The sequence below is a fragment of the Xenopus laevis genome, chromosome 7L (genome assembly GCF_017654675.1).
Source record: "Xenopus laevis strain J_2021 chromosome 7L, Xenopus_laevis_v10.1, whole genome shotgun sequence".
NCBI lineage: Eukaryota > Metazoa > Chordata > Amphibia > Anura > Pipidae > Xenopus > Xenopus laevis.
Window position 1 is genome coordinate 32,151,058 of NC_054383.1, and position 26,340 is coordinate 32,177,397.

At 37.7% G+C, this 26,340-nt stretch overlaps 1 protein-coding gene across 1 annotated transcript in view; it reads left to right on the forward strand.

Moving 5' to 3' along the window:
• The first annotated feature begins 3,749 nt into the window (after positions 1 to 3,749).
• The window catches only part of LOC108696183 (cone cGMP-specific 3',5'-cyclic phosphodiesterase subunit alpha'-like), a 36,171-nt gene continuing 13,580 nt past the window's right edge, over positions 3,750 to 26,340 (forward strand). The window contains exons 1-12 of the mRNA XM_041568741.1: positions 3,750 to 4,405; positions 16,442 to 16,594; positions 17,200 to 17,289; positions 17,550 to 17,690; positions 18,293 to 18,367; positions 19,388 to 19,452; positions 20,243 to 20,309; positions 21,406 to 21,453; positions 22,278 to 22,427; positions 23,483 to 23,626; positions 24,021 to 24,086; positions 25,402 to 25,548. Of these exons, the coding sequence (XP_041424675.1) occupies positions 3,929 to 4,405; positions 16,442 to 16,594; positions 17,200 to 17,289; positions 17,550 to 17,690; positions 18,293 to 18,367; positions 19,388 to 19,452; positions 20,243 to 20,309; positions 21,406 to 21,453; positions 22,278 to 22,427; positions 23,483 to 23,626; positions 24,021 to 24,086; positions 25,402 to 25,548 (1,623 nt within the window). The 5' untranslated portion in view covers positions 3,750 to 3,928. The remainder of the gene's footprint in view (positions 4,406 to 16,441; positions 16,595 to 17,199; positions 17,290 to 17,549; positions 17,691 to 18,292; positions 18,368 to 19,387; positions 19,453 to 20,242; positions 20,310 to 21,405; positions 21,454 to 22,277; positions 22,428 to 23,482; positions 23,627 to 24,020; positions 24,087 to 25,401; positions 25,549 to 26,340) is intronic.

A 26,340-nucleotide genomic window follows, 5' to 3' on the forward strand; every position in this document is an offset into this window, starting at 1 on the left:
TTCTTTAAACAGACATCGCTCCTTGAACTGGTTTTATTTATCTATCGGAAAGATTTGTTTTCCTCAGTGTCCAGGCATTTCATGGTGCCTCTCAGTCAATATTTGTCAGGCTGTTCCACGTGAACAACCCCTGTTAAACATTTGCCAGAGAAGTGCACAATAATGGCCACATTACAATTTATAGGGTTATGAAATCGCAACTTGTAGATATTTACTGCCCTGGTTGAAGGAACTTATCCTAAATTCTAAGACAGGGTTCCTGATCTTTGCAAATTGCTGAAATTAAACACATCTCGCTGATTTATAGTATCGATCAGTCATAAGTTTGATTCAAAACATTCAGTTCAGCAGCCACAACATTCATGTTTCCTTAAAACGTTTTACTTTTTGATAGGACTGCTTCAAGCACAAGATGGACCGTTATAATTATTTGAAGATGCAATATAAAAACAAAAAGTATATTTTCAAGAAGAGATTGAAAGTTAGCCTCTCTAATATTATATAAACTTTGGGGCAGATTTATCAAGGGTCGAAGTGAAAATTCGAAGTAAAAAAATTAGAATTCCGAGCTATTTCTGTATACTTCGACCAGCCAAAATTCGATTTGATTGGGAAATTATTTGACTATTCAAATATCGAAATTTATCATTTATTGTCTCTTTAAAACTTCTACTTCGACTGTTCGCAAATTTGCCTATGGGGGACCTCCTAGAACCTATTTGGAGTCGTTTGTTGGACTTTGAAAAATCTAAGTTTTTTTGGGGCAAATCCTTCGATTCAAATTTGATCGAATGCGCTAAAACTTTGATTAGAACAATTTGAATACAGCCTATTCACCTGGAGTTAAAAACGTCAATTTTTTTAATAAATTTCGGTCTTTTTATTCGAAGTTATGGGAGTTCAAAAAAACTCCCATTACTTTGAAATTCGACCCTTGATAAATCTGCCCCTTTAACTATAACTAAAGCCCAAAAATGAAAACGTTACCAAAAAGATGCAATGTGAATGTTCTGCACATTGTAATGGCCCATTTCAGTTTGGTGCTGCCAACATGATGGTATCCAGGATACAAGCATGCCCAGATCAACTGGTGATTATTCTCTTGCAGACACAAGTCATACTGTAGGGTTATGAAGAGCATTTTTGGCCAAAAGCTAGTTTTCACAGTGGAACCCGAAAAGACACTAAGGGGCTGATTTATCAACGGCCGAATGTTAGTTTTTTTTAACCTTGAATGACCTCAAAACTCATATTATTAGGAAAAAACTAAATGGCAAAAACCCAAATGGGAGAGGTTTGAGTCCCGCAACCCAAAAACTCGAATTGATACAGTTTTCATAAGAAAAAAACCTCAAATCGATCAAATCAAGTTTTTTCGATATGAGTTTTGGCCAAAACCTTCCAAAAAAAAAAAAAACTCGAACATCAAGCAGGCTGTTAAACCTCTTCAAATGGTTCCAGGGATCTCTGCCATTGACATCAACAGAACCTCGACGGGTTTAAGGTGGTGTATTTTCGGATTCAAGCTATTTACAGGGTCAAAGTATAATAAATCTGGAATATTTAATAAAAAAAAAAAAAAGAAAACTCGATTGATTGAAGTTTTTGTGTAACATGAAAGTTTGAGTTTTGACCAAAAAAAATACAACTCAAATACTCGAATTTTCATGGAAAAAACAATTCAAATCTTAATAAACCTGCCCCTAAATAGTCACATTTGTGAGTTTGGAGAATGTGCATTACTCAAGTACAGGTATGGGATCCTTCATGCGAATTACGGAAAGGCCGTCTCCCATAGACTCCATTTTATCCACATAATTTACATTTTTAAAAAACTATTTCCTTTTTTTCTGTAATAATAAAACCGTACCTTGTACTTGATCCAAACTAAGATAGAATCCTTATTGGAGGCTAAAAAATCCTATTGAGCTTATTTTATGTTTAAATGATTTTCTAGTAAACTTAAGGTATCAAGATAACAGAAAGATTGGTTATTCGAAATACTCCAGGTCTCGAGAATTCTGGATAACAGATCCCATACCTGTAATACCAACCAGATAGCTTTTGGTTTTCTGCAATAAAAATAATATAACTTTATAGTTGTTATTGTTTATTAGACTTAGACTGAGCTGCTGCTGCAATTTCGTCCCTAAAACCTTTTGAAGACCTACTTTCAGGTGGGTGGAGTTGTAAAGGGGGCTGCCTTTGAACTGAGCATGGGAACAAAACTGGCTAAATATACCTTATCTATTGCTTTTTTCTGCCCGTCCCCCAAAAAAACCCAAAACATCTTCTGCTGCATATGGCATATCAGTAAAGTTGTTTAAAGAGCAATCAAGGTGCTACTGGGATAATAGAGTATTTTATCATCAAAGCAAAACTCATAATCAGCTTTGCTTTTCTGCACTTGTTCTGAAACAGGATATACTGGGCTTTCTGGGAAACTGGGAATTCCAGTGCAAGATATAACTTCTTGATTAGGCTATGTAGATTTTGAGGCCAGAAAGAGAGAAGGAGAGACAGGCAGATAGTAGACAGACAGTGGTTGGTAGTTGGGAGGTTGCATTATACAGACATGATTATGCACCTTGGAAGAACATGTGTTTAAATCATGTCTAACCCAGCAGCAGTGGCACACACAGAATATACAATTGCTTATGGCTTTTGATCAAGAATTTTTTATGTTGAGTTTCACTTACTGACTCTTGACATGGCATTGCTCTCAGCAGATTTGAACATTCTGAGAAAAGCACAAGGCACAGAAAGTCACAACATATTACAAATATATTGTTTGAATGAGTAGGAAAGCTTTATTTAATGCTTCATTGCACTCAAGCAGCACATTTTGATTCTTTACACCTAGGGGCAGATTTATCAAAATTCTTATTAGGGTTTTTACCATGATTTGAGTTTTTGCTACAAAAGTCATGGATTCTAGTTTGAGTTTCCGGAAGATTTATTCTACACTCAAAAATTTGGTATCTAAAAGCTGGTGAGTTCATGTATACTGTAAGTTATTGCCCACTAACTAAATCTAAATGTTTCACTTTTCACCAAATATAACTAAGGCAGCTAATGACCAAAATCTTGATCTGTAAATGACATATTCCAAAGCCTGACACTATTTAACGATCAGCCATCAAAATAAGAGAATTTTTTTTACATGGTTATAAATTATAGAATATTATATTATAATTTCCTGCCATATGCAAATTAGCCTGAACACAAGACCTCTAGCGAATTTGCGCTAGGCAGAAATGAACGCTAGTGCATCTTCGCTTTGATTTGCTCGCATTGGCGAAGTATCGCTAGCGAAAATTCACCAGTGTCGGCCAGGACGAAACTTTTTTTAGTAAATTAGCGTTGTCCCAGCAAATTTCCGTCTTGGCGAAGTGTTGTGATCGATGCGAAGCCGTCGCTGTCTAATTTTCACCGCTTAGTAAATTTATCTCCATGTTCCTTCCACATTGGCTTTGACTATTTAATACATGACTTTCATTCATAAACACCCAGCCCATACTCAGCACCACCTGTAAGTCATGAATTAAACCAACATTAAAGAGGCACATTCGATTTTAGATTCTTACAAATGTGCACACTTGCAACTCTAAAATGGATTGGTTTGTCTGAAATGATTTCTCCTGGGATTTATGAGCTAAGAGCATGCCATTGGTTTAGTGTCCTGACATCTGTTTAATAAGCAGTCTTCAGAATCCAGCACTAAGAAGACACTAAGCCAGTGCCTTCTGTCAGATCCCAAGCAAGAGGTTTCACAAGGATTTTGAAGCTCCAGGAATACTTGCAAAGATCATGATAATGTACAGCATGGACATTGTTGCATGAAGGCAGGTGTTTCCATTTAAACAATTTTTCATTACAAAAGCATGTGTTGTATGAATTTATGTTAAACATTTGAGTTCCTACAAAAATGGGTGAGATGAAGAAAGAAGATATCGAGAAATATCTAGAAAACAACCCTCAGTTTGCCAAAGAATATTTTGACAAGAAACTTCGAAGTGAAACTGTTGGGGCTCTGTTTAACAACAAACAGTTGGTTTTAAAAGATGGCGTCTCATTTTGTGAGATGAGCAAGATAGAAGAGGCAGACATTTTCTTGGAGCTGGTAAAAGAAATACAAGATGACTCTAACATGGAGAAGATTGTTCACAAAGTACTCCAGAGGCTGGCATATCTGCTGCAAGGAGACTGTTGTAGCATGTTTTCGTTCCGGTCAAGAAACGGTGTTCCAGAGATGGCTACAAGGCTCTTCAATGTTACAAAGACCTCTAAATTTGAGGACAACTTAGTAGCTCCAGAAAGTGAAATTGTGTTCCCTTTGGACATTGGGATTGTGGGATGGGTTGCTCATACTAAGAAGTCCTTTAATGTTCCTGATGTGAAAAAGGTAAGTGGCACTGTGACCAGAAACTTCCATGTTACCTTATAAAAATGCTTTCTGTGTATATTGGGCTACAAGTTATCTTCCAAGTGAATGTGAACTTACAAATACTCTTATACTCACTTTTTTTCCTCTTGTAATATACGTGTGTTTGGATGCTGGGGGTTATCTGAGTCCATTTTTTCCACAGCAAACAGCAACCTATTATTATTATTATGTCAAAAGGGATAATGTTGGAAGAGGCAAATTTCCCCTAATTAATTGTACCCTGGATATTATTATAGTAAAGACTTTGGGTTATAATTTGTTGGAAAACTTTTTAAACAGTTATGGGACCTGTAATCCAGAATGCTCAGGACCTGGGATCCTCTGGAGAAGGGCTCCTTGGATAATTTGGATCTAGAATACTAAAATATTATTTAAACGTTAAATAAGACCAATTGGATGTTTTGTCCCCAATTAGGATTAATTATAGCTTAGTTAGGATCAAGAACAAGGTACAGGTATGGGAACTGTTATGCGGAAACCGTTATCCAGAAATCTCTGAATTAAGGAAAGGCTCTCTCCCATAGACTCCATTTTATCCAAATAATCCAAATTTTTAAAAAATAAATTCCTTTTTCTCTGTAATAATAAAACAGTACCTTGCACTTGATCCCACCTAAAATAAAATAATCGTTATTCGAGGCAGTACCAGCCTATTGGGTTTATTTAATATTTACATGATTTTCTAGTAGACTCAAGATACGGAAATTCTGTTATCCGGAAAACCCCAGGTCCTGAGCATTCTGGATAACAGGTCCCATACCTGTACTGTTTTATTATTACAGAGAAACAGGTACTTATTTCTAACATTTCAAAAAATTTGAATTATTTGTTTAAAAAAAGAAGATGACCTTCCCATAATTTTGAGGTTTTTGGAAAATGAGTTTCTGGATAATGGATCCTATTCTTATATACTTCATTGCATTTTTTTTCTTGACATTTCCCTACAAATGAACCCTGGATGCTGCTCACATCCCAGCTGGAATCAGTTCTGTACCCTGCAACACTGGTTAACTGCCAGCCTAACACCCTGTGTCCCAGGAGGACTGTAAAATTGCAATACTAATATCGCTCATACTGTATAAGTGTGCCCATAAAAACATTACGTTATTACAGGGAGCACCAATGTCTCCCTACAATAAACCTGTAAGCATTAGTTCATCAACAAAAATGTAAGTATATACAAAAACAATATCCAGTACTTTTTGTATTTTAAAACATTTACCATATAACATTATTAAAGTATGATATCTTAGAAAAAAACAAATTACTATATATCCACTTTATATCAGTTTGCCAGATGTACAATCCTCATGTAAGTGTAAAATGTTACCAAGTGGATGAGAACTATTAATACCACCCAAAACCCATCCCCTTTCCAAAAATGTCTCAAACTGTATGTTAATCCAATTAATCCAATTTGTCAAGGCACGTTTTCCTTTTTTTTTTATTACTGCAATAGAGTGAAGAGTTTATACAGTTACTGATAATATTTTCCCTGGAATTTTAATGTATACATGTACAGAAGTACAGAATATGGTATAAAAGTCATAGTGAAAATAAAAATCTGCTGTCACAATGTTTAAAGTTGCTGCTGTCACTGTGGGTTAAGGCTCAGCGTTGCCAACAAATGGCGAGCTAGAGGATAATCCTGCTAAATTCATAAGGCTGATTACAAAGGGAAAGATCAAGGAGAAATCCAAAGGGTGGGCTGCCCATTCATGTGCCAAAATGCTGTACATATGAACTCCTGCAACTACTGTAACCCCTAGGAATGAGAAGATACAGGCTCTGCATATACAGGAATAATGCCGTGTTGTACTGGATTGTACTGGAAAAAATAATCCCAATATAATGCAAGTTTATTTATGTAGCACTACTAAATTCACAGCACTATACAGGGGAACAAACACTGCAATACACAAAACAACATGCACAGTAATAGAAATTAAGTATCACAAGGAGAATTAAAATCAAACCAAAAGTTCTGTATATGAGAACTAGGCAGTTTGATTTTATGCCTCAAAGTGCTCGGGAACATGGAAAATAAACCACTTTCCTCATTTCTCTCTCTTTCTTTCTTTCCTTTCTTCTTTCTTCCCTCCTACCAATCCTCCCACCCTAGTCATTGTTTCATTACAATACAGCAGAGCTGATAGATTGTAAACGCTCATACAACTGGCTAACACTAAATTATAAGCAATGATTTATGGAAATACCAACGTCTTATTGTTTACCAAAGTGGCTTCTATCTTGAACCAGTTATTTGCTTTCTTAGAAAATCAATAAACATTTTAAATTAAAAAAAAAAAGTGCTCTAGAATTTGTAGTGCAAGGCATAGCACCGTGGAGACAATTCGGCCCTGTACTTAACTTCTGCCAGGCCGAAGCCATAGGGACATTCAAGAAGACACCCACGTACCTCCCCCAGATTGTCACATGTAAGAAGTGCTGTATTCATCGGAGAGGCAGACGTTTTTTTCTAATCAAGACCTATGAGCACTGGGGTAAATTTACTAAGCGGCGAAAAATCGCCAGCGACGGCTTCGCAGCCATCGCAAAACACTTCGCCAGGCGAAAATTCGCTCAGACAACGCTAATTTACCAAGATGAATTTTCACTAGCGTTACTTCGGCAATCAAAGCAAAGATGCGCTATCGTTCAATTCTGCCTAGCGCAACTTCGTTCGAGGTCTTTGCTCAGGCTTATTTGCATACGGCGGAAAATTATAAAGTTGAATGAAGTCCAGGGAACCTTAATAAAGACAATAGAGTTGTAGATAGAGATCTATGCACTACAGTGCACTTCGCCTGGTCTGAGGTGGCGAAGGCAAGTCTGGCGAAAGAGGTAACGTTCAGTAAAATCCGCATCTTACTGAATTTGCAGAGTAAAATTCATTCGCCAGAGCAAAAGTTCACCTGGCGATACATTGCTAATGGCCACTCGCGTCTGTCTCTTTCACTAGCGAATTTACGCCTGTGCCCATTAGTAAATCGGTGAAGTGCCTGGAAGCGGTAATGCTGGCGAATCGTCGCCAGCGTTACTCACTTCGACCTTTAGTAAATCTGCCCCCATGAGTGGAGCAGGGTTCAAAATGCAGAAAACATGGCAGTTTGTGCCTGTATTTGGCACCTTGCCTACTTTATGTAAATGAGACTGACACTAAAGGCCTATCAGTATTAGAAGTTAGAATAGAATTTTGAAGTCATTATTGTTGCAGGGCTACTAAACCCCAGTTAGGGTGATATGTGGTGTGAAGGTCTGCTTGGTCTCTTAGAAACTCCTGGAAGCCACACTTGAAGGTTAATTAGGGTGAGATTTGAGGGGGGCACTTAGATGCCATGGAAAGTCAGTAGAATTCTGCACTGAAATCCATTTTTCAATAGAGCAAACAGATTTTTTTATATAAAATTTTGAAGTCTGACATGGGGCTAGACATATTGTCAGTTTCCCAGGTGCCTCCAGTCATGTGACTTGTGCTCTGATAAACTTCAATCACTCTTTACTGCTGTACTACAAGTTGGAGTGATATCACCCCCTCCCTTTCCCCCCCCAGCAGCCTAACAAAAGAACAATGGGAAGGTAACCAGAAAGCAGCTCCCTAACACAAGATAACAGCTCCCTGGTAGATCTAAGAACAACACTCAATAGTAAAATCCAGGTCCCACAGTGATTCCTTCAGTTGAGAAGGAAAAACAACAGCAAGCCAGAAAGCAGTTCCATCCTAAAGTGCTGGCTCTTTCTGAAAGCACATGTCCAGGCAAAAATGACCTGAGCTGCACCTACACACCAATATTACAACTAAAAAATATATATTTGTTGGTCAGGTACATGGTAGCGTGAATTGTTTGCAGTGTAAACAGTGTAATTTAGAAATAAAAACTGCACCATAATCAGAATCCCTTTAAAGGTGATTTATGGGGGATTTATGCCCCCAACCTAAGCATCTTTACAGCTTGAACAGACTCTAAAATAGCTTCACAAGCTTTTCAGTAAGTACCTGTAAACCACTTTAAAGTCTGCAAAAACATAAATACACCAGATTCACATCTAAAAAAAACTGGCAAAATGTAAGTTAGCCTTATTCACTTGCACTGTGTGAAAGGGCAACATTGATTAAAAAATCAGCGGCTTAGGAGGCTCTTGAGATCAGTAAATACTTAGAGGCCAAGCAGTAATGGATCATTTTCTTTAACTTCTCGCTATACACCAGACTAGGACCAGAACCAGAACCAGTTTTAAGGGCCTGTTTATGGAAGCTGCTCATATTATTTCAAGATTTTGAAGAAAGTTTACATTCGGTGTGTGACAAAGATCTTGCTTAGGAATGAAAAAGTCAACATTTAGAAAGAATTTATTTTAAGAGATCCATGTAATACAGGTATGGGACCTATTATCCAGAATGCTGGATAAGGGGTCTTTCTGTAATTTGGATCTTCATACCATAAGTCTACTAAAAAATAATTTAAATGTTAAATAAGCCCAATGGGTTTGTTTTACTCCAATAAGGATTAACTATATCTTAGTTGCAATCAAGTATAAGGTACTGTTTTATTACTATAGCGTTGAAAAGAGATTCGTTTTTTAAAAATGTAATTGTTTGCTAAAAAAAGGAGTCTATGGGAGATGGCCTTCCTGTAATTCAGAACTTTATGGATAATGGGTTTCCTTACCTGTATAGATATAAAACCCTGGCCCAAAGGAAGTATAACAGCTTCAGAATTTCATTAATGTCCAAGTAAAAAAAATCTGTTAAGAAAATGATGTTCTCTTCATTTCTTGGTGTTTTTGAGTAGTTATTTAAATATATGAAACATGGCTACTTCGCTTCATTTCATTGCATTTACTAAACTATAGTAATGAGTAATGAAAGTGTTGGCACAGAAAGACCAGGCTCCAAATAAGTATTGGTGCACAACAGCACTGTCACTTATTTATGGCTACCTTTATTTATTTTTTTTTTACCAAGGAGAAATTGGTTAATTAGTTGTAGCTTGCTGGTACTTATTTATTGTAAAACAACCTTAAGGTATCCATAATAACATTCTGCACCTATATCCGCTAGGTGCTTGAGCAACCGTATGGCCATGAAGTTTTTCAGTAAAAGATAAAGGATATTAATAATAAGACTTCCCAAACTTTATAGAAATATCTCCATGAACTCGCTTTCCTCTAGTGAAGGCCTTTGCTTGTGCTTTCAGGGCTTTCCTATGAAGGCTTACTCTTGACATGTAACATAGTAACATACATAGTAACATAGTAAGTAAGGTTGAAAAAAGACACACGTCCATCCAGTTCAACCTTTTAGTTGTTTTTTTTTAATCTGCCCAACTGCCAGTTGATCCAGAGGAAGGCAAAAAACCCATCTGAAGCCTCTCCAATTTGCCTCAGAGGGGGAAAAATTCCTTCCTGACTCCAAAATGGCAATCGGACTAATCCCTGGATCAACTTGTACTATGAGCTATTTCCCATAACCCTGTATTCCCTCACTTGCTAAACACCATCCAACCCCTTCTTAAAGCTATCTAATGTATCAGCCTGTACAACTGATTCAGGGAGACAATTCCACATCTTCACAGCTCTCACTGTAAAAAAAACCCTTCCCAATATTTAGGTGGAACCTCTTTTCTTCTAATCGGAATGGGTGACCTCGTGTCAGCTGGAAAGACCTAAATAAATAATTAGAGAGATTATTATATGATCCCCTTATATATTTATACATAGTTATAATATCTCTCATAGTTATCATATGTAGACTTCAACATTCCTAATTGACTGAAATTGACTTTCTTTTCTAAAAAAACAGTATATAATTGTGGGACACCTAAGTTGACATTTTTTAACAATATGTTCAGAGGGGTATACTGTACAAACATTCCTGATGGGGAATATTCACTGTGCTGTACAGTTTGTTTGGACTTTAGGCTCCCACTTCTACTTCTGAGGCTCCTCAGCTTTCTGCCTAATAAATGCTACTGCACTTGGTTGTCTCCCATAGACTCCATTGTATCCAAATAATCCAAATTTTAAAATATGATTTCCTTTTTCTCTGTAATAATAAAACAGTACCTTGTACTTTATCCAAACTAAGATATTATTAATCCTAATGGGAAGCAAAACCAGCCTATTGGGCTTGTTAAATGTTTTAAGTATTTTCTAGTAGAAATTGCAGAAAGATCCATTATCCAGAAGACCCCAGGTCCAGAGCATTCTAGATAACAGGTCCCATACCTGTATAGGCCAAACAACTAGTGTGCAACAGCAAAATTCAGAACCAAATATATCTCCTAGCCAGAAGGCTAGGGTCTTTTATGTCAAACGACTGGTTGATTTCGGAATGCTTTAGTTAACATTTACCATAGTAGCTGAAAACACTGAATATTTATGCAAAGCAATAGGGATTGTACTACCGGAACACGATCCAAGCTTGGTATAACAAATGCAGTTTTATTGATCAATTTAAAATACAGAAACTGGCCAGGGAGACAAAAGCTTATGACTTAAGTCGATGTTGATTGTTTGTTTCCCACCTACATTTGCTTTCCATGTCACATCAGTTTGGGTCCTGGCTTACAGGCTGCAGGGGGACCCAGGAGGTACAGAGTGCCCACAAGCTCTGATTAGTGAGCAATTTTAACATATATTGGTAAAAATGTCAACACCCGGATATATTTGGGGGCTCTAAAATGAATTTGCTGTGGGGCCCAGTAACATGTAGTTACGCCACTGGGGTTAATGGCTAATTCTAAGCAACTATTTAATTCGGGTTTTGGTTTTTTTTTTATACTTTTTGAATTATATGCCTTCTGCTTCTGACTCTTTCCAGCTTTCTAATGGGGGTCACTGACCCAGACAGCTAAAATGCTCTGTAAAGCTTCAAATTTATTATTATTACTTTGTATTAATCATCTTTCTATTCAAGCCCTTTCCTATTTATATTCCAGCCTCTCATTCAAATCAATGCCTGGTTGCTAGGGTCATTTTGAGCCTAGCAACCAGATAGCTGCTAAAATTCCAAAATGGAAAGCTCCAGAATAAAAAGCTTAATGGCTCAAAAATGAAAAAAAATTAAAACCAATTGGAAATAATCTCAGAATATCACTGTCTACATCATACTAAAGTTAATGCAAAGGAGAATTCAACCTGTAGTTTAAACCCCCCCCCCCCCCTCCCTCCTCCCCCAGGAGGGTCTACCCAGGGTAGAGGGGGAGGTTTTTTTTTTTACTACGAGTTGATTCTACGTTAAAGGTGAACAACTCTGTTAAAGGACCAGTAACATCAAAAATTTTTTTTACAAAATTCGTTAGTATACATCGAAAAAAAACACCAACACAAATTAAACTTTAAAATAGCAAAGCCTTTATTAAGAAATAACTTACCGAAACTCCACTTTTACAGAATAGGCGACACGGCGACCATCCATCCTGCGGCGCTTGATTTCTTCTCCTGGCTTTTGTAGTGACAGCATGTGAAGGAGTCCGATTTACAGCTTTGCCGGCAGAACTGGTGCTTTTTGACTCTATGGACGCGCTGCCCTCCTCTCCCTTGCTACACATCATGCGGACTCGGGCAGGCGAATCGCTTCTCCCCGGTGTGGGTTTGCAGGATCCTCTGCAGCTCGTCCCAGTGTGTGAATCTGTTGCCCGCAGAAAAACCAGTTGCAGACAAGGGCCGCTTCCCGGTGTAGCAGCGCAGGTGCACTTTTAGATGCGACTAAAGTGTCCCAGTCCTGCTGCACTATAGTCCGTGCCAGTTGGGAGTGGAGGGAGCCCTGCAGAGCACCGGTGTAGAAGAAGCCGGCTCCAGTCAGTTCCTCAAGGGTCCCGTGGCCAGGTGTGGAAGGAGCCCAGACGGACCTGTTGCACAGACATCTCGGGGTACACTGGCTCGCTGGCGCGGTCCGGTTCTTCCCTAGAATCTGCCCCAATACCTGTCCATACCTGTGGCCTGGTGCCCCATTGCTGTTGGAGTTAAGGGCAGGAGGGAAAGAACTTGCCGTGTCCGGACTGTCCCCCGGATACCAGCTCCTCCGGATCCCTTTGTGGCTGTCCCAGCAGCCTTGGGATACGGACTATAGTGCAGCAGGACTGGGAAACTTCAGTCGCATCTAAAAGTGCACCTGCGCTGGTACACCGGGAAGCGGCCCTTGTCTGCAACTGGTTTTTCTGCGGGCAACAGATTCACACACTGGGACGAGCTGCAGAGGATCCTGCAAACCCACACCGGGGAGAAGCGATTCGCCTGCCCGAGTCCGCATGATGTGTAGCAAGGGAGAGGAGGGCAGCGCGTCCATTGAGTCAAAAAGCACCAGTTCTGCAGGCAAAATCGGACTCCTTCACATGCTGTCACTACAAAAGCCAGGAGAAGAAATCAAGCGCCGCAGGATGGATGGTCGCCGTGTCGCCTTTTCTGAAGAGGACCGGAAGTGGAGTTTCGGTAAATTATTTCTTAATAAAGGCTTTGCTATTTTAAAGTTTAATTTGTGTTGGTGTTTTTTTCTATGTATACTAACGAATTTTGTAAAAAAAAATTTTGATGTTACTGGTCCTTTAAGTACTAAAAAATAAATATGTAGCTTGAACTTTTGTTGTTTGTGATGGTGCAGCAGTTAGAAGATTTCTAAAGTAATGCAGCTCTTTCCAACAGGGATGGGGATCACTACCATAAGGTAAATCTGGGAGGCAAACTTGTGAAATGGACCTATGAGAAGATGGGGGTTAATGAGGATTGAAATGAGATTGTTGTTGTGGGGCTAAGAGTGAATGGCATATGGGATAAGAAGTGTAGCAAGTGAAACACGTGGACACCCGAGCCCTTCAGACATATATGAACCCGGTGCACGGACCCTGGGAAGTCGGCACTTCCCCCAAACTGACAGGAACAGAAAAATAGGTACCGGCACTCGTGGCAATTTCAAACCGGGGACAAGCCCCTTATGTGTTTATTTTAGCGTCACAACGTTTCAGGGGCATTCCCCCTTTGTCAGGTGATAAGAAGAAGATCACTTTTGAAAAAAGGGACGCTAGATGGGAGAATAACACAAGGGGATTGGGAAAGATTAAAAGAATGGCACAAGGCAAAGAAGTAAAACTGTGGGTTGGGGGGAGAATGGCTCTTGCCACCTCTTGCCAGGGGAAACAGAGAAGAAACTGTCAGATGGAAATATGGGGAAAGTAGAAGAGGAAGGCTTAGGACAGAGATAGAGAGATAATAATCATAATGAAAGCTATTAGAGAAGCAGTAGAGGTATATGGAAATTAAGAAAAAAGGACAAAAAAAAAAAAAGAAAAGAAAAAATTATATTTTAACAGGTTGAAAACATATTGGTAAAACCAGATTGGCATGGGGCATCTTTCGAGATGACAAAAGTTCAAAAGCAGAAGAACCTTTTATTAGGAATTCAATTAACTAAAAGTTTGGTGGTTTTATTAATGTCTTATTATTGCACAGAACAGATACCATATATTTATGTTCAAAGCAAAGTTTTAAAGGCTAGTCACAAAGTTATTAAATAAAATATTTCCATGAACTTTAGGGGATAAATAGCCTCTGTATATTACCTAAAATACATAAAGTACACATTACCAGTTTGAAGGTTCTATTTTCAGATCCCTTTTCTGCAAATTACTAACAGTTAATTTAATTTCCCTTAGTACTTAACAGTGCAAATTGGATCAGTCATTAAGTATGGCAGACACTTAGCTTTTGCTTGTCCTTATGATTTGCCATAGCTCCGAGAAGGAATTCCCCTGTTTTTTAATCTCTCCGTTAGTCACCTGACACTGATTATAGCAATGTCTTCATTTAATCTGATAACCAGCTAATGACATGGACTGTGGGTAATCCTGATAATATGGACATTCCAACCCATCACCCTTAAGATCTGCAGAAGACTAGCAGAGTTTCAATCTTAAAGCGGGTGTATACTTATAGGATAATGTGTTGGTGCTTGTAAAGTATGTCAAAGTTAATTTGCTAATATTTAAGTTATACATGTCAGGTTGTCCCCAAGCAGTGATCTTGGGTATAGGCCCAAGCAATTGTGGCATCTACTAGTTAACGTGTTGTATAGTTAAAAATAATACAGGTATGGGATCCATTATCCCGAAACCCGTTATCTAGAAACATTTCCCATAGACTCCATTATAATCAAATAATCCAAATTTTTTACAATTATTTCCTTTTTCTCTATAATAATAATAAAACAGTATCTTGTACTTGATCCAAACTAAGATATAATAAATCCTTATTGGAGGCAAAACCAGCTTATATGTTTACATGATTCTCTAGTAGACTTAGGGTAGGACTACATGGACGTTTTCGGCGCGATCCGATGCGCTGCGACAAAACGCATGCAACGGAAATAAGGTAAGAGTTAGAAATATCGGATAAAGTCACAGCATTGATCGGATGCGACATGACTGTCGGATGCAGACGCAGCGTGCAGCCGTGCAGCGATTTGTCGCATGCGTTTTATCGCAGCGCGCCGGATCACGTCTGTGTTTTCCTACCCTTAAGGTGTGAAGATCCAAAATATGGAAAGACACATTATCTGGAAAGCCCCAGGTCCCGAGGATTCTGGATAATAGGTTCCATACCTGTATTTGTATAAGGAGTATACTGGCCACATTGCAGCTTCTAGCATCTTCCAAATACAGAAGCTTTTCCAATTGGAAACTGAGAGTATGTGCCCTGCTTTAAGTAGAAAGCAAAGAGAAGATCTCTTCTGGGTAGAGACACCAGTATAAGAATGTATCACACTTATATATGTTTTTATATGTATATAAAAAAATATGCTTGATTCAGCTGATCAGCCATTGGTACAATCCCCAATAGCTGCCAGGCCAAAAGCAATCTGACCTATTGGTTTATTTGTTAGGCTGGAATTGAAAGGTGCACGGTCCTACCCAATGATTTAACTGACCAGCCAATGGATCTTCTGGGTCAGCACCTATTTTTCATACCAATAATTGGTGCAGGTGATATCACAGCCATGTCCATCTGTAAATCCAAAAAACTGGTAACAGACTGCACCAACCAGAAAGAAATATATTAAAAGCCTTTATTGAGCTAAGGGTTCTGATTCAGGCACCAGTAACATTTCAGACCAACACCCAGGCCCGGATTTGTGGAAAGGCCACCTAGGCCCGGGCCTAGGGTGGCAGGATTTTAGGGGGGCGGCATGCTGCCCAACCACACCCACATTGGTTCAGAAACACTGGGGATACGCAGGAGATACAATCGTTTTTTAAATCCCCATTGCTCCGGTCCAGATGATGAAAATTTGCATGAATAAAGGGGAGGGGACATGGGCGACAAATGGCAGTGGGCCTAGGGGTGCCCACCATGTAAATCCGGCCCTGCCAACCCTAAGCTTGATATAAGACCAGTGTTTGTCTGAAGCTTTGCTGGTGCCCAGGTCAGAACTCTTGGCTCAATAAAGGCTTTTAAGATGATTCTTTCTGGTTGGTGCAGTCTGTTACCAGTTGTCACCATATTGCACTTGGCTTAACAAGGCTTCATATTATTGTACATAAAATACCAAGTTGCTACTTCTCAAGATCCCTTGATAGGTTCACTAATGAGGAACATATAGTTATATTCATATTTGATAACTTCACATAAAGGGCCAGATTCAAATCAGTGAGAAAAAGTTATCTCACAGTTTATCACAGGAATCCTCATGAACGAGATTCAATTTCGAGGAGATATAACTTTTCACCTAATGCAGTTCCAGCTATTTCCCATAGAATTTTCACGTGAGATAAGATATTCTGAATTGAATTGCATCACAAATTGAAACTCATCCATGAGTTTTCACATAATAAACTTTTCTCTGATTGAATTGTATCCGGCCCAAAATTTATAATGTTCCACCATTGACAAACTTTCTTTAATAATTGAAAGGAGCACATTACATTAAAAATAAATAAAATATTACATTATAGTATATTATATATGTAAGAGTACTCTAACATATGTTTTGTTTGTTTTCAGAACACCCATTTTTCAGACTTTGCAGATAAGCAAACTGGATACACTACAAAAAATTTACTGGCAGCGCCAATCTTACTGGCAAAGGAAATCCTGGCTGTTATTATGGTTGTTAACAAACAGAATGCTGGTGAATTCTCAAAAGAGGATGAAGAGGTAATTGTTCCATAATCTGAGAAGATTATTAAACGAGAAGGAAAGTCGTTTCACACTTGGGAGTGCCAAATGTTAGGCACCCCCCAATGAATGTATTTACTTACCTAAAACCCCGGGCCAGTGCTCCTATCAGCACAAAACTGCACTGATTTGGGGTTATTCCGCGAGCACCATGGAACGATCCTCTTCCGGCTTCTACTCTCTTCTGTCTTCTCTCAGCTGCGCATGCGTATTAAGAGTAAAAAGCTGAACTTTAACAAAAAATTTGGCTTTTTCATTCTACTGCGCATGCGTCTGTCCCGGGAAAATTTAAGACAGAAGAAGCCGGAAGAGAATCGCTCCATTGTGCTCACTGGAATAACCCCAGGCCGGTGCAGTTTTCTGCTGATAGGAGCACTGTCCCGGGGGTTCAGGTAAGTAAATACATTCACTTGGACGTGCCTAACATTTGGCACCCCCAAGTGATTAACGACTTTCCTTCTCCTTTAAGTATTATTATTATATTGCTTAATTTTTTGATGATGGTGTTCCTGTAATATTTTTACCATTAAAAAGAGTCTAATATGTTTCTCAAAGCATTTTATTATGTATATTTATATTTGCAGGTTTTCCACAAATATCTCAACTTTGTATCTGTTGTTCTTAAATACAATCACATCACCTACCTCCACAATATTGAATCGAGGAAAAGTCAGGTAATGGAGCTTCAACACAGACGTTATAATATATATGGCTGCTTAAATATCATTTGAATCATTTTTTAAAAAAATTTAACACTTTTGAATGGATAATGTAGCTCTTATTCTAAATTAATAAAATATACAACTAAACTAGCACTCACCATACGAGGCCGCAATGTTCCAGGTGCATCCTGACGCCAATCCCCAAAGGATTGAAGAATGTAGATTTTTGTAGCTGTAGTTTCTTTCTTTGACTCGTTTTTCCTTTTTCATAGGTGCTTCTTTGGACAGCCAACAAGGTGTTCGAAGAATTAACAGATATTGAAAGACAGTTTCACAAGGCCCTTTACACAGTTAGGATATATCTGAATTGTGAGAGATATTCTATTGCTCTGCTGGACATGACAAAAGAAAAGGTGAGATATGGCACGTAAGAGAAATCCTGTGCCCTGACTGCCTGTTGCCCATAAAGACACAGATGCAGCCAGCATGGGATTTACTAATGGGTGTAAGAATTAATCCCTTTATTAGTGCATTTGATGGACCTAGCTGCAAGCAAAATATTTAGCGATGGCTTTGGAAGTTTTTGGGGGGAAATTCCAAAACTTTTCCAATTTCTGCTCTAGGCCACTAGGCTTATTGCCTTCTTTAAGTAAATGAGGCCACCAATTAATCAGGTCTCAACACAGGAAAACACTTGGGATTCTATTCCCCATTTATGATATCTGGTACCACATTACACGCAGGTCTTAGGTCTTAGTCACAATTTTGTCTCACTATGTATTTGTGTATCGTTGTTTTACAATAAAAACCAAATCTGAGTCTGATAAATCCACCAGATTTGTGCACATTTCAAAGATCTAGCTACGCATATTGTCATCCATTGCAATTGTCTTACTTATATGTTAGGTAATGAATTCTTTCACGGAAGTTATTTTCTAGACATACTGAGCATAAAGAACTGTTAACAAGCTTTCTCTTTCCATTAATTTTCTTTTATTAATGTGCCCAATTGCAGGAGTTCTATGAAGAATGGCCAATCAAACTCGGAGAAGTGCCACCGTACAAAGGGCCAAAGACTCCAGATGGAAGGGTATGTAAGAAATTAAATGGATTGGAGCTTGCAATTTAGGATTGGAGATTACAACTTAAAGGGGGTGTTCACTTTTGAATCAACCTTTAGGGGGTTATTTACTAAGCTCCGAATGCCCAAAATCCGAAAAATTTATGTTTTTTTGTGTTATAATAGGCTTAAAAAAATCATAAATTTTTCGGAATTTATTAAACCCCGAGGGCTAAAAAGCCTGAATATAAAACAACGGCATCTCAAACCTTTCGAGGTTGCATAAAAGTCAATGGGAACAGCCCCATCGATTTTTGGCTGTGTCGGGGGTTTCGGGCAATTTTACTATGTTTTCTGAGCTTTCGGAGGAAAACTCCAAAAAATTTGGAGTTTTTGGGGAAAATTCACAAAACAAATTTGGAACTTTTCCCGCAAAGGTAATTTTCGGGAAAATGTAATAATAAATAAGCGTGGAAAACCCGAGCAGGTTAGATCGGAGTTTGTAGCAGCCGATACTGAGATAAATTCGGACCTTGATAAATAACCCCGTTAGTATGATGTAGAGAGTGATATTCGGAGACAATTTGCAATTGGTTTTCATTTTTTATTATTTGTGGTTTTTGAGTTATTTAGCTTTTTATTCAGCAGCTCCCCAGTTGACAATTTCAGCAATCTGGTTGGTAGGGTCCAAATTACCCAGGAAATCATGCATTGATTTGAATAAGAGACTGGGATATGAATAGGAGAGGACCAGAATAGAAAGATGAGTAATAAAAAAGTAGCAATAACAATATATGTGTAGTCTTAAAGACCATTTGTTTTTTTAAAAAGGGGTCAGTGACCCCCATTTGAAATCTGCAAGAGGAAAGCAAATGATTAAAAAACGCCATCAAAATATACAATAATGAAAGCCAATTGAAAAGTTGCTTAGAATTGGCCATTCTGTAACATACACAAAGCTCACTAGTTTAACACATTTGTTACCTATGTGATATATTATAAAACATAAAAATATGCCCTACATTTCATAAATGTTTCTCTTTTTCTCAGGAAATCATTTTTTACAAGATAATTGATTATATTTTGCATGGAAAAGAAGAAATTAAAGTTATCCCGTAAGTCACCTTTACCTTTATGTTAAAGGAGAACTAAACCCTAAGAATGAATGTGGCTAAAAATGCCATATTTTATGTACTGAACTTATTGCACCAGCCTAAAGTTTCAGCTTGTCAATAGCAGCAATGATCCAGGACTTCAAATGTGTCACAGGGGGCCACCATCTTGGAAAGTGTCTGTGACACTCACATGCTCAGTGGGCTCTGAGCAGCTGCTGAGAAGCTAAGCTTAGGGGTCGTCACTAATTATCCAGCAGAAAATGAGGTTGGACTGTAATATAAGCTGATGCTACAGGGCTGATTATTAAATTCTGATGCTAATTGCACTGGTTTCTGTGCTGCCATGTAGTAATTATCTGTATTAATTACTTATCCGTCTTATATTGTGACATTTCTATTCTATGTGTACTGTATATTGTGAGTAGGCCCCTAAGCGCAGTAAGTAAATCAGCACAGAGCATGTGCAGTGAATCAGCAGAAAAGAAGATGGGGAGCTACTGGGGCATCTTTGGAGACACAGATCTTTACTGCTAAAGGGCTGTGGTTGCCTTGGGCTGGTACAGAAGCACAGAACATAATGTACAACATTTCTAGCTACTTCTTTAGTTAAGCTTTAGTTCTCCTTTAAAAAGTAGTGCCAAGTGTTACTAAAAACTTCAAGTGCTAAAAGCTGTAACTTTTATGTTTCACATGTGAAATGTAGAAACTGTGAAATTGCAAAAATAAAGAAAGAACTTTTACCAGAATAAAACAGAAGGGCTGTATATCATTTGCAACATTTGTCTTGCAGCTCACCACCAGAGGATCATTGGTGTCTTGTGAGCGGGTTACCAACATACGTTGCTGAAAATGGATTTGTAAGTGTGTTTTCTCTCTCTCTCTCTCTATAGATATATATATATATATTTTATATATTTTTTTTTTTCGGCGTGTGCACTAGCTGCAAAGCGTATATATATATATATATATATATATATATATATATATATATATATATATATATATATATATATATATATATATATATATATATATATATATATATATATATATATATATATATATATATATAGTATAACCTCCCTGACAGTACACGTTGTATATGTAAATATTAGGAAATAAGAAAGTGTGGTACCCTCTACTTTTTTATTTGTTTTGTTTTTCCATTTTTATTGTCCTCAACTGTTGTTTTCTTTATATCGAAGTCTCCTCTTCCCTTTTTGTATTGTCTGTCTCTCGCCCAGGTGTCTCCATTGTCTTTATCTGGTCTTCAGTTCATGGCAAATATGCCCCCCCCAGTTTCAATTTTTGACCTTACCTCTTGCTCACTGTTGCCGCTAATTAGATTCAAGAATTTGATAATGTGACATGTAATAGTTATATTTAACCAATTAAAGGAGAAGGAAAGCTACGGAGGCATTTTATTGCCAATAGATTAGCCACAATAGTGCAAGCTAGAATGCTATATTTATTCTGTAGAATGTTTTACCATACCTGAGTAAAAAGCTCTAGAAGCTCTATATATGTTTAGGATTGCAGCTGCAGTATTAGCTTGGTGTGACATCACTTCCTGCCTAAATCTCTCCCTGCTCACTTATAGCTCTGGGCTCAGATTACAGCAGAGAAGGGGGGGAGAGGAGCAAACTGAGCATGCTCACACACGGGGAAAGGAGGTTTAAGATGAAGGCAGGAAGTCTGATACAGAAGTCCATGTGTACACAATAGAAGGAAAGAAATGTAGTGTTTCTTTTGACAGAGGACTCAGAGCAGTATTACTTTAAGGATTTACTGATATATTTAGGTGGACCTTTCTGATAAGGCTTACTTAGTTTTAACCTGTCCTTCTCCTTTAAGGCAGTGTCTTACAATATACACAGTTTGCTCCCACGTTTCTTAGGGATCAGGTTTGTACTGAAATAATCTAATCAATAATTTTCTTGCATTATCCTTCAGATTTGCAATATGATGAATGCACCAGCAGATGACTATTTCAAATTTCAGGTAATGCATTCCTTCCTCACAAATGTATCATTTAAAAATCAGGTATGGGACCTGTTATCCAGAAGGCTCTGGACCTAGGGTTTTCTGGATAACAGATCTTTCCGTAATTTTGACCTTTATACCTTAAGTCTACTAGAAAATCATATAAACATTAAATAAACCCAATAGACTGGTTTTGCTTCCAATAAGGATTAATTATATCTTAGTTTAGATCAAGTACAAGGTACTGTTTTATTATTACAGAGACTAAGCAAAGAATTTTAAAAATGTGTTGAATATTTGGATAAAATGGAGTCGAGGCATATGCTTTCCGTAATTTGGAGCTTTCTAGATAACGGGCTTCCAAATAACAGATCCCATACAGGTATTGGACCTATTATCCAGAATTCTCAGGACCTGGGGGGTTTCCGGATAAAAGATCTTTCCGTAATTTGGATCTGCATACCTTAAGTCTACTAGAAAATCATGTAAACATTAAATAAACCCAATAGGCTGGTTTTGCTTCCAACAAGAATTAATTATATCTAAGTTGGGATCAAGTACAAGTTTTATTATTACAGAGAAAAAGAAAATTTTAAAATTTTTAAACATTTGGATAATTTGGATAAAAGGGAGTCTGTGGGAGATGGCTTTTTTCATATTTCGGAGCTTTCTGGATAACGGGTTTCCAGATAACGGATCCCATACCTGTATATTAATTCTCCATTTTAAGTTATTTATTTTAATCAGAATTGTAACATATATCTATATTGCATGTGTATCACTTAGTAAGGTACAGAAATGATCATCCTGAATTAACATGTTCCTCACTATTGACTTTGCAGAAAGAAGCGGTGGATGAAACTGGTTGGACAGTTAAAAACGTGCTCTGTCTACCAATTGTAAACAAGAAAGAAGAAATTGTAGGAGTAGCTACATTTTATAACAGGAAAGATGCAAAGCCCTTTGATGAATATGATGAACAAATTACAGAAGTAAGGCCCTTACATAAACAAAGATTTTTATTTTCTTAACATATTATTTTTGAAATGTATTTCAACTGTACCTGTATGTTATACTGCGCTGCATGGTAGAAGTGGGGCAGATTACAATAGATTTAAAAGAAAAAGGCAAACACAAGGGGGGTTATATATAGGGATGCACCAAATCCAGGATTCGTCAGGATTCGGACATTTTCAGAAGGTTTTTGGGTTCGGCCGAATCATTCTGCCAGGCCGAACTGAATCCGAATCCAAATTTGTAAATGCAAATTAGGGGCGGAAAACCTTGTGACTTTTTCTCACAAAACAAGGAACTTAAAAAATGTTTTCCCCTTCCCATCCCTAATTTGCATATGCAAATTAGGATTCTGATTTGGTTGGTATTCGGCCGAATCTTTTGCGAAGGATTCGGGGGCTCAGCCGAATCCAAAATAGTGGATTCGGTGCATCCGAATTTATCTCATAAATCTGCTGTGGTTTTTTTTATGCTTATTTATTAATACATTTTCCAAAAAATTTGCTGGAAAAAAAAATCAGATTTTCACGTTTTTTTCACCGGCACGAAACCCAGTGTTCATCAAAAAATCATTGGAACTTCTCCCATTGACTTATATGCAATCTCGACAGGTATGAGATGCTGGATTTTCTGAATCAGATTCTTCCATCCTCTGGGGTTTCATAAATTCAGAAAAAATTCGTGATTTTTTAAAAGTCCGATTTTATATATATATAAAAAAATATATATATTTTTTCGTGATTTTGCATTCGGAGTTTAGTAAATAACCCCCAAGGTTAGTGGGATGGAGTCAGAGAGCAGTCTAATGAGAACTGGGGTAATACATTGAAGTTCAGTTGACCAGGTAGCAGACCAGGTAGTTTTAGGGTTCAAATCTGAGTCACACTCTGGCGGAATAACGAAGGGAATTCCATTGAAGTGGTGAAGTTCTATAAAACTCATGGGTAAAGTAGCAGGTCATCGAATGAGCATAAGGATTGACTGGGTAAATCCATGTAGAACTGAGGCATTTCTTTTTCATGGCTCTTTACAGGCTCTGACACAGATCCTGGGTTGGTCTGTTTTGAACACTGACACATATGACAAAATGAACAAACTTGAAAATAGAAAGGATATTGCCCATGAAATGCTCATGTATCAGCTCAAGTGCACTCCGAAGGAACTTCAAAGCATTTTGGTAAGTTTCATCATTGAAATCTCTGTTGATTATTTTACAAGGAGAGGATCTCAGAAGATTGGGGCAGTTTTTGAAAGAAACACCATTTGTATACTTTTTAGCACAATTGTTAAACTCTGCTAATAGACATTTAGATATTAGACACCTAGTACAGATCCTGATGGATTTATGCTGATTTGGATATGGATTAAAGTGCATTGGAGTCAATTTACTAACATAGATGCAAAGCTGGAGCCCCATTGGTCTCATTAAAAGAAATGAACTGAACATGGGAATGTTAAGTTAAATCAGCGTATCTCAGATTGTGACAAATCAACATTTATTAGCTAATATCAGTTAGCTTAGAGGGCTAAAGCTGTCTAGTTCTATCAAACATATTATTTCATTTTTTTAGAAAACCAAGGAGAAATTAAATAAAGAAGTTGAAGAATGTGAAGAGGACGAACTTCTGAAAATATTGGTAAGCATTTGTTGGGGATGGTAGTGATTCTTAAAAGAGAAGTCATTTTTGATGCGTTATACCTGTAAGCCTATACTGGCTCGGGAAAGCTTGGGTTCAATTCTTGTGTCTCAAGCATCTTAGACACCTAAATTTAGAGATTTACAGTACCTGAAGAGACATCATTTCCATTACTATGTTACTAGTGCTGTGTATCAATAACATTACATTCCCATATACAATGGATTAGTTTCATTAGGATTAAATTGATCTCCCTATACAGTATGATTTTTAAATGTGAGAGTGGACCCACTTAGAGATGATAGAAACATACAAAGTCCTTTCATGCAGCGCCCGAATACATTCTAGAGCCAGTGCAGCAAGGTAGAAGTGCAAACCATTGAGAGTATGGTGGGCTGGAGAATGTACTACTTCAATTTGAGCCTATTGTAGATGTGACCATTTGGCTTTTTGTATTAGAACAGCCCCAATGGCTGTGTAAGCAAGAACGAGGGTGCAGATCTAAACAGGATATCATCATAAAGGGTTGGGTTATTATAATTTAACCTTACATGGGGGTCTTGATGTTCCTCTCCTTCATATTGGGTAGTCGGCTACTGTACAAGTTCATTGCATTCAATTTAAAGTGGGGAGGTAGTATAGGATTTAGAAAGTGAGAATTTAGAAGTCACTATGGGGAGTGGAGCAGTAGACTAGTCCTGGATGGATTTTTTGGGGTAAAAGTGTGGCTGAACATTGAGTAAAGAAGGGAAAGAGTAGAAAGACATTCAATATAGTGATACCATTATCAGATATATAGAATGGTGGCACCATTCCTTTTTTAGAACTCTGGGGGCTTATGTTTAATTCTAGACAGACACTACCTGCAAGGTGTTTGTATGTTCCTCCTACACATAAAAAACATACATAATAAATAAAACTCACCATAGTGTGTGTTTGAATTTGATCAGGACCTTACACTGTAAACTGTGTCAATGAATGAATCAGTATAAATAATAATACAGTCAGACAGTGCAGAATTATAGAATATTGAATAATAAATGCTAATAATATTTACTGTATTAAAGGGTAGGGGAAAAGTACCCCCAAAGCCTATACAAGTAAAGTGGGCATAAGAATTATACGTATTTGATTTCGGGAGGGGTTCACTTTGATCAATGTGTCCAACTATATTGCACTTCAAATACTATTTTTTTACAGAGCTAAACTACTAGCAGTCAATATTTTTTAATGACACATGTATGATGAATGTAAGTGCAACTAACATGACTAACATAAAACATCTGCTCATAAATGTTTACCTTCTTTTGAACAGAAAGTGGAGCTGCCAGATCCCATCACTGCTGAACTCTATGAATTCCACTTCAGTGACCTCCCGGTGTCAGAACACGACCTCATCAAAAGTGGGATTCGACTCTTTTTTGAGATCAATGCTGTTGACAGATTTAAAGTGCCAGTAGAGGTAACTATGTCTCCATTTTTACTCCTCAGCTTGAATAAAATATCATAACATGCAATATATAGAGATAAATATAGCCTGCAGAATTTTAGGATTGATCTTGATGGATGTATTTACTTTGTATGAAAAACAACACTATCTTCCAACCCACCATATACAAACTCCTTGACCATAAGGGATCCTATCACCTTCAACCAGTCCCCAGAGTCTACTGTTGGGTAAAGATAAGAAAATCTGAAGGAACATTGTTAATAAGCACTTTTGCGTGAATCACTTAGGGGGGGTATTTATCAAAGGTCGAGTTTGTGAGGTTTTCTCTACCTTGAATAAACTTGAATGTTTGCTTATTTATAAAGAAACCCGAATGTAAAAAAAACGTGAATGCAATCGGGGAAAAAAACTCTGAATACCTTGAATAGATCGAGTTATAGGCTAAAAAAACTCAAATTGATCGAGTTTGCAAGCAAAAACCACTGTAAAAAACTTAAGGCATCCCTTCAAAAGGGACCTCTGCCACTGAATTCTACATGACCTCGACAGGTTTTAGCTGGAGTATTTTTGCACTCAGGCTTTTAGTATTTTTGTATTTAGTGAAACCACCCTCAAAAAACGCAAAATTTTCTGGAAAACACAACTCGACAAATAACCTCCTTAATCTGGATATTTATGAAGCAAGGTGATCTTCCCTAACTCCAACTTTTAAAAATTGGTCTCTCCATCATGAGTTTGCCATGTTTCTTTTGTTGTTTTCCCCTTAATAATATTAAGTATCTCCCAAATATGTGAAAATGTTTT